This window comes from Varanus komodoensis, unplaced genomic scaffold (genome assembly GCF_004798865.1).
Source record: "Varanus komodoensis strain SLA01 unplaced genomic scaffold, ASM479886v1 scaffold43, whole genome shotgun sequence".
NCBI classification, from domain to species: domain Eukaryota; kingdom Metazoa; phylum Chordata; class Lepidosauria; order Squamata; family Varanidae; genus Varanus; species Varanus komodoensis.
The window spans coordinates 6,023,917-6,036,214 of NW_025335985.1; the positions used below are offsets into that span (position 1 = coordinate 6,023,917).

The 12,298-nt window shown below is 58.2% G+C and overlaps 1 protein-coding gene across 7 annotated transcripts in view; it reads right to left on the minus strand.

The window, feature by feature from the left end:
• Window positions 1-370: 370 nt before the first annotated feature.
• Window positions 371-12,298, minus strand: part of UBAP2 (ubiquitin associated protein 2) — a 115,113-nt gene continuing 103,185 nt past the window's right edge. For 6 of the 7 annotated variants that reach the window (XM_044443832.1, XM_044443837.1, XM_044443834.1 and 3 more), the window contains 7 exons: window positions 11,283-11,361; window positions 9,826-10,040; window positions 6,467-6,566; window positions 4,137-4,244; window positions 3,148-3,215; window positions 2,086-2,277; window positions 371-721 (listed from right to left, as the gene is read on the minus strand). In XM_044443832.1, the coding sequence (XP_044299767.1) occupies window positions 626-721; window positions 2,086-2,277; window positions 3,148-3,215; window positions 4,137-4,244; window positions 6,467-6,566; window positions 9,826-10,040; window positions 11,283-11,361 (858 nt within the window). In that variant the 3' untranslated portion in view covers window positions 371-625. The remainder of the gene's footprint in view (window positions 722-2,085; window positions 2,278-3,147; window positions 3,216-4,136; window positions 4,245-6,466; window positions 6,567-9,825; window positions 10,041-11,282; window positions 11,362-12,298) is intronic. The other variant, XM_044443836.1, reaches the window with a different exon arrangement.

A 12,298-nucleotide genomic window follows, 5' to 3' on the forward strand; every position in this document is an offset into this window, starting at 1 on the left:
ATTTTGTTTGTGCCTCAAAGCGTGATGCGGCAATTTGTGACAAGACTGCCCATGAGAAATCCTCATACCGGCATGAAGGGGGGTAAGAGTAGAAAGGCTCTTAATACTCATGAGAAACTAAACTGCATGTAAGGAATAGAGAGACCAAAAGCTCAGTCCTTCCTGACAGTCTTACAGTTTGCCTGAGCTAAGAACGGCTTTTAAATCAGAAGCTTCCCAGTTCGAAACGGGAAAGAAATGGCACAGTTCATCCTTCGACCATGTATGCAGTCCTGAAACTATACAAAAATTGAGAGAAAGCTCCCCTGGGGTGGAAGGGTGTCAAGTTGAAGCTCCTCACAAGGAAGGAAATAAACAGTCTTCAAAAAGATGCAGAAACCACCTTTAGGGCTCGATTACATTTACAAATACATACATTAAATATATTACATACAACAGCAAATCATAGAGAAGCAGGTAAAGAGTCACACAGATAAGGTGGGCCGGTGTTCAGCCTGTAGAGGCTGCTAAGCTGGGAAGCCCTCACCCCCCCACCCCGTCCCCGCCGGACGGCCTCTCGGCAGGTGTGGGAGGCTGTGAACGAGCATCAGCTGCTGGACCTGCTGTCGTCCTTCCCTGCCTGGGGTCAGTTCGTCCAGTATGGAGACGCTCCGTAGGTGGTTTTGGCGGCCTGAGACTTCTGCTGCATGGCGCTGGGCTGACTGCGCTGGCCAGAGACACCCTGCGGGAGGAGGAGAGACGGGGCTCCGTCAGACGCGGCTGCCATGCGGGCCACTCGCTGCGATGCCCAGGCCACCACCCCGCTCCCTTGATGCGCTTCATCCGTTGAGGCTGCCGCCCAAGGGAGGCTTCCTGGTGGGCGAGAGACGGGTTCTGGGGTCCCTGCACCCTGCCAGTTCCCGGGTTGCCAGCCAGAGCTGCCACGCCTTGCCATCCCCCACAGGAACAACCCCCCCACCCCACTTCTTTCTGCTGGCTCACAAACCCTGCTGGAATTTTGCAGCTTTGGTGACTTACAAACCCAGCACTGCTTTGTGAGAGAGGCTCCGCCTGGGACTGCTGAGTGCGCAGATTCCAAAGAGAAAGGCGACCAGTGTATTCGCATAAACGGTTAAAATGGATTCTGCCTGTCCGTTTAGGAGAAGGGCTTTAGTTCCCTCTTGCTGACCAAATATTTGGCAGGTTATCCCAGACCTCCGAGGCTGCACACCTAGAACCACATGCTGGGACGGAAGCCCCGCTCAACTCGGTGCACAAAGGCGTTACCCCGTGAAGGCACCAGTAAGTAAGTGCCTGAGCATCTTGGTCTCCGGCAGCGCTTGGCCAATCCCATTTTCCACGATTTGATGCAAGAGAACAGGACAAACAAGCAGGATTTATTTTGGGGGGGGGGGGGGGCTCCTGGCACCAGGAAAAAAAGCATTAAGAGGTACCGGCACGCAGGAGGTCCTCTTACAGAAAGCTGGGGATGCTGGTTTACCTAGCTCCGGATCTTCTCCTGGGGGACTTGGCAGGTTTCTGGGAGGGGTCTTTCCCAGCACTACGTCCCAGGGTCTTAGACCCACCTTTTTGATATTTAGTTTCTCTTCACAAAATACGATCAAAATTATTTCAGCTATTTGACCTTTTAATTTCACACATGGTGAAAGCGAAGGGAGTAAAGCATCGAAAGAAAAGGAGCCCATGTGGGAACAGATAAATGGGGGTTGGCGCTTTTCTATGTGGAAGCTGGAGAACCGCAGATTAGGCGTCTGCTGTGGGGCAAAGTCCCCAAAGACCCTTGATTTGGGGCTTCTGCTTAACACCTCGACTGCTCCCTGTGCGGGTCTGCAGACCTCAGATATGCCAAGCGCCACTCTGCATCACCCACACCCTGGGGGGGGTGGTACTGGATTCCCATCGAAAATAAATGCAGTGGTTCCCGATTCCCCCCAAACCTCATTGGCGACAAGCAGGCTGACTATGCAGTGAACAGAGGCAAAAATGGCCGCCCCCCGAGCGGAGTGGAGCGGGCCGGGCCGCCTCTGCTCCCTGGCCCGCGGGAGGCAGCACCGACGGCTTGGGCCCCCGAGCCGGGAAACTCACCTGCCCATCCTGCGGAAGGTGGTGGTGCAGCAGCTGCGAGTGAGGCTGCTGGTGGGCAGGCAGGATGTGAAGGAACGGCGCGGGAGCGTAGCCGGCCGCGGCGGCAGGGGCCAGGGCCCCCGAGGAGCCGAGGGCCGAGGGCAGGCTGAACGACGGCGGCGCGCCTGTGTGGAAGCCCTGCTTGTCGAACGTCTGGGGAAGGAGAGCAAGGACGGGGGCTGCAGCGCCGGCCGGCAGGCGGGCGGGCAGGCCCCCCCCCCGGCCCCACAGCTAAGCCCCGCCTGCCCGCCAGGGGTGCTGCGGCCTGCACCCGACCCACAGCGCCCGCGCCAGGAGCAACGATCGCCCGTACTAAACGCTGGCAACGTGGGACGGCAGGTGCATTGCCAGCGCACGTGATGTGGAACTGCCCGGGGTGGCCCCCTTCCGGACACATCGCCTTGGCCCTCAATACACCTCCCTGCTCAGGGATGGCAGGGCACCTTTCCCCATCTGGGGGGGTCTCCTCAGGCCACCACGAATGGGCAATATGAGCCGCCATGTTGGCTAGGAGACTCGGGGGTAGAAAGGCCAGCCTTCTCTCAGCACTCGACCTTCCTCCACCTACATTAGCAATGTAACAGGAGCTTCGACTATTTCTCTGTGTGTGTGTCACAGGAATACTTCTACATGCACACCATTTTCAGGACCAGTTCCAGATCCTTCCTACATGGCTCTGTTTGCTGGTTTGTTTTTTCCCCTTTTTCTGTACGGGAGTTTGTGGTTCTGCTCTTTCTTTGTATTCCCCGCAGTTGTTTGCCACTGCTGGGTTTTGTGGAATGATTGTAAAACCTGCCTGGGTTTTTCAGCTCATTAATAATGATCAAGAATAGAAGTTGGAGGCAAGGGAGCCGCAACAACTGTGGGGCTGTCACTTCTCGGCAGAGGGTGATGTGCTTAGGGAAAGGCCCGGGATTATTCCCAAACAGGGAACCGCACACGGGGAAGTCAAAGGACTCCCACCGAGGAAACCAAACCGACTCGCTCTGGCATGGAAGTGCAGGCCACCAGGTAGCCCCTCACCTGCGTCTTGTTGTAGACAGAGCCACTGATATCAGGCACACCTGTGTTACTTGAGGTCACAGAAACACCTGGAGGAAACAAGAAGAGAAAGGAGTCAGTTACAAAGAGAGCCAAGGCTGCAGAGGAAAAGCTTCGATCCACCCTTTGCTGGGACCCGCCAGTCCCATAAGCAGATGATTCTTTGGGGCAGTCCGCGCTGGCTCCCTCTAGGAAGAGCCCGCATTCCTTTTATCTGTAATTCTAAATATTATGAGGGGTGCCGGAGAGTGACTTTTAGCTGAAACAGAAGCTCCAGGTTCACAGGCCGGGCATTTTCCACTGCCAGGAGCAAATGGGCCGGCCGCTCAGCCCGCCGTTCTCCTTGTGGGTGCTCCTTGGTCCTCCTCTGGCTAGACCCAGCAGAGCAAGGCTGCTATAATCCCACAATTCCCATTTTTCTTGGCTAAGGAAAACTAAACGCACCACTTCCAATGGAAAGACCCTGAGGGAATTGACAGCGTCTCTCTCTGAGGCAATGCACAGCTGCGGCTGGCCTCCGCTGTCCCCATCTCTGCCGCAACAGCAGCAGAGCGATCACTGGGCGAGCGTGTTACTTTTGTTGGCCCGGACCCCAAGAGGAGCCTGAGCAACTCTGTGGGCAGAGCACTTCCAGGCCCTGCGCCCACTGCGGCCCCAGGCAGGCGCTGGATGGTTGGGTGCATCCAATTGTTCTATGCTACGGCTGGGCCAGGCTTCCTCCGGGAAAATCATCGCTCCCGTCTCGCTCAGTGCCCTTGCTCAGGTCTTCTTTATCCCGGAGCAGTGCAGGTTCTCCCTCGATCGGACTGCTGCTTTAAAATCCTTTTGTGGGGCGAAGGAGCATTCGACTTATTTTCAAGGACTCTTACATTTGGGAGCCGCTCCCAAGTCCTGGGAGCTAATGGGGGTCACACACACACACACGCGCGCGCATGCACACACAGCAAGACCCGTCCAGCACGCCGCGCTACCTTTCCCTGGCCCGCTGCCAGACGCCTTGCTCTGCGCTTGAGAGGCCCCCGCGAAGCCTCCCTTGCCGTAGTCTCCCGCGGCCGCTCCTTGCGTGAGGTCGTCGTAGCCTGGCAGGTAGGACAAGGTGGTCACCACTTGGAGAAGCGCGCCGCAGGCGCTTGCACAGCACGGCGTGCCTCCCCAGCAGGCCTGGGCCGGGGGGGGTGCCTGTCGCCAGCCGGTTCCCGGGCAGCGGCTGCTGCAGTCAGAGGCCACGCAGAGCTGGGGCAGGCCTGCAAGAAGCGCCCATCCCGGCACTCAGGCCCCTGCTCCCGCTCGCGCAGCCGACAGGGAACGGCCAGCCGGCCAGAAGCTCCCGCCCCACCCGTTCTTCTCTTTGTAGAGGTTGCCTGGTGGTTCCGAGCATCCCATAAATTGGGGATCAAAGTCTTATCTTGTTAATACCATGTTCCTAATGGACAGCAGGATGGTTTTTCTGAAAAGCTGCAAAATCTAAAGCTTTGTTGTTATATTATCCAAGGATGAAAGAACATTTGAAGCTTCTACATATCAATTCAATGAGCAAAAAAGAAAAAAAGAAAAAAAAACCATCAAAAAGTTTGACATATAGCTGTCTGACAAAAAAAGTTATTTAGGTTTCATGCCCATGTGGAATAAAAATATTATTTAGGGCGTTTTACACGACTTATGCTGCAACCTGTTGGCTGCTGAGAAAAATGAAGGCCCTGCTGGGATCTGCCGACCTTGATTCCCGCTTGAGCAGGCAGGACATTCTTGGGGGTGCAGCAGGGCCAGGACTGCATGTGGCTCATGGAATCACAGACACAGGCTACAAACAAATTTATATACAAGAAGGGATAAAGATGCCCAGATTTCCAAATGTCACCGGCTCTTCCTATCAAGAAACCCACAAAATTGCACACCTGTCAACTGAACCCCCCTTTCAAAGGGTACTTGAACTTTCTTCTGTTACATGATCAGAATTGGAAGACTTAAATAGGAAAAATGAGCAATGCAAGCCTTTCGTTCTAGCAAGATCTTTCTTTATCTTACACAATATATCACATTTTGACTCTAGCCTTTGGAAGCATACACATTATCATAAAAGTGAATCCAAATCTTTCCCCCTTTCTAACACAATGTTTGGGGCAGCCTTTGTCCGAACCGTATCAACCGGCTCGAGAGTGTTGACTGGCAGTCAAGCACGGGACGGACCGAAAAGGCCAAGGCCGCCTGCGCGGATCCGCACATCTGGCTGAGAGTGCGGCTCGCTGCCCAGGGAGCAGAGGACTTCTGCCTGGCACCATCTGCCGTGGGGCCCTGGAGGCCCACCACACGACGGCTGAACCAGCCTCCGCTCACCTCCTTGGGTACAGCAAGGGCTCCAATCCTCCCGACGCTCCGTGCTGAGACAGGCCGCCTCGTGTCCTGTCCCAGGACGGACGGTGGCACCCAGAAGCCAGTCTGCAAGGAGCCCACCCTGGCCTGGCAGGACGTCTTGCAGGGTGGGCTCCGTACAGATGCCCGGGGAGGGTGCCCGGCCCTTCTGCGCCTCCTCCTGGCTGCTTCCCCCCAGCTGAGCCCCCAAAAGGGCGATGCTCCCTCCCCTTTCCACACAAGCGGCGCTTTTAACCAGACCCCTCCTCCATCACCCCATTTAATCCAATTAGGAGCATTCGGGGGTGGGGGGGTCCATCCAATATCAGGCAAGGCAGCAGTGTGACCTCTCCCTCTGAAACGGAAATGCACCCCACAAATCTCCAGGGGACAGACCCAACACGGCCTCCCCACGGCCCCAAAATCTTCCTGGCCAGTGCCAGTGCCAGGGCCCCCAAAAAGTCCTGCTCCCAGGGACAGGCGGCCGGGGGAGCTGGTGCACCCCCCCATGAGAACTCCTCCAGGGATGGGGAAGCGGGCGCATCGCAGCCGCCTGTGGCTTCCTCACTCGGAGAGGAAGGCTTCTGCAGAGCAAAACAGGAACCACCGGGAAAGTGACCCTTCCACCATTGTGGCAATTACCTCAATTTGGCAGGGGTCTTCCACCCCCAAACCAAAGCCAAGCTCAACAGGAGCCGGGCAACCTAAATGCGAGGAGCCCCCCCCCTCCTGCCAGCCACAGGGAGGTCTGCAGTAGCCTCCAAGGCCCGCCTCCTCGAGGCAAATCGAGCGAGCCACGCACCAGAACTGGGATGCGCTTCTCCGGGACGGAGGGGCCGGGCTCTTGAGAACAGGAAGCGCACCCAAGCAGCTGCCCTGCCGTGCCACACACGCGTTGGCTGCCAGCTCTGCACCCGCGCCCGGCGGTGGTGGCCAGCGTCCCCACAGTTACCTGCTCCGTAGCTGTGCTGGCCGTAGCCGCTGGGCTGCTGGAAGGGCGTCGAGGCGGCGTTCAGGCCGACGCCGTGCTGCTTGGCCGATGCCGGAGGGACCTGGGGGAAGGCAAAGCGGGCGCTGAAGCGGGCGCACAAGGCACGCAGCCGGAGCAGGAGGGGCGGGCGGCGCTTCTCCTCCCGAGTGCTGTGCCAGGCAGCTGGGAAGCGACCAGTGGGGAAGCCCGCGCCAGGTGAAGGAAAGCGCCCTTGCGAGCGAGACGGGGATGCGGCCCACACACGGTGGCCGTGGAGGCTCTGCGGGGCAGTGCGCTTCCTCCCGTCCCCGACCATGGAAAAGGGCCTCTGCCGGAGGGCAGCGCTGCCCCCGCGCCCAGGCACGTGCCCCCTCGGTCCCATCCCGGCCAGGACCACTGCCGCTTCCGGGGTGCCATGTGTTCTCTCCGGAGGGAGCCTCATGTGGATGGGCCGTGAGTCTGCCCAGCCCTGCCCTGCCCTGTGCTCGGGGGGCTTAGAAGTGCAAGAGAAAGAGCCGCCATGCAGAGGACCACCCAGGCCAGCAGTGGCTCAGCGTGGCCAGCAGCTGCCCACGGGGGACCCACGCGCAAGCGGGACCCCCGTGCGCCTGGCGCCCACAGACATCTTGCCTCTGGTTCCGCTGGTAGACCGTGCCCCCACCCCTCAGGGCTAGTAGCCACAGCTTGCCGCCGCCTCCTCCTCAGATCTAACTGATCCCCTTCTAAAGCCACCCAGATTGGCGGCCGTCACTCATAGAAACAGGGTGAGTCAGGAGGGATCTCCCGGGCCATCTAGTCTGACCCCCGGCTCCAGCCGGCTCCGCTCACGACATGCCCGCCATGTGCATGCCCAGCCCATCTTTGGGGGCCCTCCATCTGGTGGCGGCAAACGGCACAGCTTAGCTGGAGCGCTGTGAAGAGGTGCTTCCTTTGATCTGCCCTCTGCTCCCCACCCGTCGGCCACGGCGCCGGCTCCACTGGCATTTCGTGAGCCGAGGGGGAGAGCGGGGCGTTCCCGTGCTTGCACCGTGCGCATCTTGCACACGGGCCCAGTGCACCTTTTCCGCAGGCTTCCTTGCTGGAGAGCCGCTCAGGCCCCCGAATGCTCCGGCGCCCCGTGCCCCACCTCCCCCAACCCTTCCCGTGCCTCTGTGCCCAGATCCGGCCCCAGTATCCCCAGTGCGGCCACACCACGTGAGAGACATTCCTCGTGAGCTGGGTGCTCGAGCACCGTCAACGTGGCCATGGCACGGGATTGCTCGCCTCCCCCGCAGGACCGGAGACGCGAACCCGGAGCCCATCAAGGACCCGGATGGATGGATGGAGGCAGGCCGGCCTCCCGCATGGCCTCCCACCGTCCCGCCCTCTCCACCTCGGCTGCTGGAGCCGAGGCCCCCCTCCCGGGCCCTGCCCGTCCCACACTTCCTACGGGGCGTCCAGGGACGGCAGCTGCGTGGCCTGCCGGGTGTCCACAGCGCATCCACAGGGGGACTTCACTTGAGGGCAGCCGGTTCCCGACAGCGAAGGGGGCACGAGTCCCTCTTCGGCAGGCTTTGCCTGGTCAAGTGCAGTGCTCGGGCAAACATCATTCTGACGAAAAAAATGCTACCTAAACAAACCTGGGTTGAGGCGCAGGTGGGTTCGGGGAAAGCTACGCAATGCCAAGTTCACACACCAGTCACTAGGACCTGGACACTGGAGTCCTTCGCAAAGTGTCCGGCAAGCCCATCTTAAGAGTGATACCAAGCTGATTAACTTAGCTGGCCAATTAAGACCTCCTTGTGAACATGTGCATTCCAGACGTCAGCTTTCAGGAAGGCTGTTCTGAGCACGCCTGGCCCTTCCAGACCGAGCGAGGCCTCTTGTGGGGCTGGCTTGCTCCTGGGGCCTGCCCAGCTGCACCCATACAAGCCTGCGGCAGCGAGCGGCTCCCTCGTCTCAGGCGCGCACCTTGGGCTCCCTGCCGCTGCTTCTGCCAGAGACGGCTTCAGGGTGAAGAAAAGGCCCCAAGGCACCGCAGCATCCTGCAAAAGACGGCCAGGGAGCACACCCTGCTCCGGGCTTCCTGCACCGTGCAGGGTTCACCTATCTCCCGTGTGGACTAGGAAGGGCAGACACAGCCACACAAATACTGATGCGTGTTTCTGGCATCTCGGAGTCGGTGGCACTAAGTGCGCCGAGCCTCTGAAACGAACAGTCCTTGCAGCCGCTCCCCCGATCCCACAGTGCTTCTCTTCCTGCATCTATGCAACACAGTTCCTTCCACGCACTTCCCCACTTCAACTCTCTTCCACGTGCCCTACTCAGGCACGCTCATCCAGATGCCGATGCTCCCCTCCCCGAAGACAACGGCCGCTTAGCGCTCCCCGTCTCTCCTCCTCCCTAATCGGGATGCTGCTTTCTGGGGGGACAAATCCCTCACAGGCTGCCAAACGCCCCCATGCCCATGGTTGTCATGGAGGTTTTGCAAAAAGACGTGGGGAGAGAGAAAAGGGGGGTGGGAGAGGCAGAAGAACGGGGAGAGGGAACACAGGCATCCCGTGAAAAGAAAGGAAGCAAGTGGGTATCACGCCTGAATATCTGCAAGCACCGGTTTGAACCTGCTGGTGACTGCTGGCCCCAGGGATCAGCGCCCGGCTTCCTGGCTGGGAGACACATTCTCAGGTTCCCACTGCCACACCAGATGGCAGCACACTGCCACAAACCATCGCAGTGCATCCGATTGCGCCGCCGATGGATTTAAAATATGCCTCGGCCACTTGTAGGGGCAGCCGCCGTGCATCAACAACATACGGCAGGGAAACCCACACAACAAAAACCAGCAGGAGCGAGGAGGAGGAACCCACGCGAGGCTAAGACAAAGCCTGCGGACGTGACATATAATCAGGGGAAGGCCAGAGCGACGCTGCGAGCTCTCGGGACTTTTCCCCAAGCCTGCCGCAGCGGGATCTCGCTCGTGGCAGGGCTGCCCTGCCCTCGAACCAGCAGTGAACTATCCAGACGAGGCCAGGGTGTTGGGAAGAGAAGGGCCTGCTCAGCCGACAGCTGCAGGGGTGCAGCCCAGCTGGCACAGCAAAGCCCAGTTTCCCCAGTGCCCATCTGACCAGTGGGTGTGGAGGGGTGCAGAGAAAAGGACACCTTCCGGGCTCCAAATGCAGCGCAACCCACCCACAGAGGCAACCCCAGGAAAACGCCGCACACAGCCCCCGTGCTGCCTCCCAAATCAACCGTGAGGAACGGTGCCCCCCACCCCCCGTAAGACCGTGGGTCCGAGGAAGAGCGTTCGGAAGGACTCCCGCCCGGCGCGCAGGAGCAAGACCCCGGCGGTCCCCGAGACTTACAAACATGGTGGGCCCGTACTGGAATGCGCTGGGGACTCCCGGCACGCCGGCATAATAGGGCAGCCCCGTGTAGCTGTACCCGGGCGGCAGCGTGGCGTTGAGGAAGGCCTGCTGGGCCGTGTGGTGCGCCTGCGTCTGGCTCTGCTGGGCCTGAGCCAGGGTGGTGGCGGGAGCAGGTGAGGCCGCGTCCCCACGGCCGAATTTCGTTACTTCACCTGGGCGGGGGGAGGGGGGAGAGCAGAGCAGAACATCAGTCGGGAACGGTGGGCGCGCCGCACGCAGCGCCTGGGCAGACCCCGCGGCTCTGGAAACCCCCAGCCCAGTGGAGCCGGAGGGACCCCGGCCCTGCTCCACCGGCACTTTCGTTCTCCCCCTCCCCCTTGGGGCACAGCACCCTCCATCGCCCACAGGCACCCCCCAAGCGATGGCTGGTCCAACCAAGCCCCTCCAGATCTGAGCGACAGCCACTCTGTGTGTGTGTGTGTGTGTGTGTGTGTGTGTGTGTGTGTGTGTGTCCCCCCCCCCCCCCCCATGCCAGCACCCTTGCCATCACAAGGCGCCCATGGGTCCCATCTGGACCCACGTCCAAGCAGGACCACTGCTGAAGAAGACCCTGCGATCCTCCCTCTGGACCACAGATAACCGGGGGTGTTCTCGAAAGACCGAGGCAGGTGGACTGCAGTGCGAGGAACGCCCCCACCCGTGGCAACAAGGGAGTGCAGCAGGCCGTGGCTCGTGTGGAACCACGCCTGCCACGTGGACAGGCTGGACGTGTACGTGGTGTGCCTGTCCTGAGCAGAGCCGGCTGGAGCCGGGGTCAGACTGGATGGCCGGGAGCCCCTCCTGGCTCGCGCAGTGTCTGTGCTTCTATGTCATGTGCGTCATACAGTCCTTCACTGGGAGTGAAGGCCTCTTCTCGGACTATCCCCGGCTCGGGGCTTGTCGCAATTTGGGGTTCAACGCCCAAAGAATGTGGTCAGCATCTCCGGGTCCCAGAGGAAGCTCAGCAAACATTGCTTCAGCCTGGTTTAGGAAGAGATGGAGTTCACACACACACTCCTCTCTTCTCCAGGTGGGGGACTTCCTCTCACTGCAGGACACGGCCACGATTCCAGACCTCCCACGTGGTTGTGGACAGACAGGGATTTCTAGAGTAGCTCTTCCTGAGGCAGAAACGGCCACCCGGTGTCTAAGCAGAGAGCAAGGGCCGTCTCAGTGCCGCTAGCGGGGCTCTGGCTGTCTCTGCGAGGCCTCTGGCCTCAGCCTCTGCTGAACTGATGACAGCCAACCATTCTTCACTTAACCGTTTGTTAAATGGGCCCACTAGGCCTGCTTATCGGGTCTAAAGGATCTGTGGAGCTCCGGAGAAATGTGCATGCCCTCGTGGGCCAGACTCCTCCTTGCTGCTCCAGGACGAGACCCGCTGGGCAATGTGGTACATCAGAGATCTTACTCACCTGAGTAAGGATTGTTAGCAAGGCTTCCTTCTCTGCCTGTCAAGGTTGCAGGAGCAGGGAATGTAATTCCATAGTAATCCTGAAGAAAGGCAAACATCGAAACTATTCAGACAGGTTCCACCATGAAGACAGCTAGCGTCTCTCAGCAAAGCATTCACATACTCAGCAAGAGAAAGTAGTAAAAAATGTACAAGGAAAAGGAAACATTTTATCCTGAGCTGAACATGGCTTCCATTTAACTCACATTATGCTAAAAGCTGGTTACTGCATCACCCAGGCAAAGCAACTTTCCTGCCAAGCTCGAATATCTCTCCGAACTAATGTAGCATAGTAAATAATGTAATGTATGGTACATAATATGTGCATAATGAAGTCCATAATGTAAACATAGGACATTTGCTGGAAACCCATACAGAAAATGTAAATTAAAGTGGAGCTTACGAGCAACTGGACTATGCCACTTTGATCGAATTCTAGTTTTCCTATGGAACTTCCATTAGTTCCAGCAGTACTATTTCTACGGCCGAGTGTAAAAGAAAATGCAAGCATGTCTGACAGTGCCTTGGTCTGAAGGGGGTGGAAAAACTGGATCCTGAGAAGCCTGCCAAGCCAAAATGGCGCCATACTTCCACTCCGGGGGGCCCTTTACTGGAGCTTCAATGGTATAAGTACCACTCACTAGATTAAATAATCAAGTATAAATATAATAAAGTATAATAAATAATCCTGAAGCTGAGGTGAACAAGTGAAGAAGGAAAGCAGACAAGCTGCTTCAAGCACAGCATTGCGGTTCTAGTTTCGAAAGCTCAAAATGGTTTCGGTTTTGCACCATGGACTGCACAAACTTGGATTTGGTGGTTTCCTGCTCGTTTTCAGTTTAGCTTTCCTTCCTACCTCACTAGGATGATATCTGAAAGGAGTGCTAGAGGAAGAAAAACAGGAATTTCCGTAGAAGTCTGAATGTCCTCATCTCTCTGGTTGTTGCAGCACAGTATTCAAAAAAGCAACACTCGGTC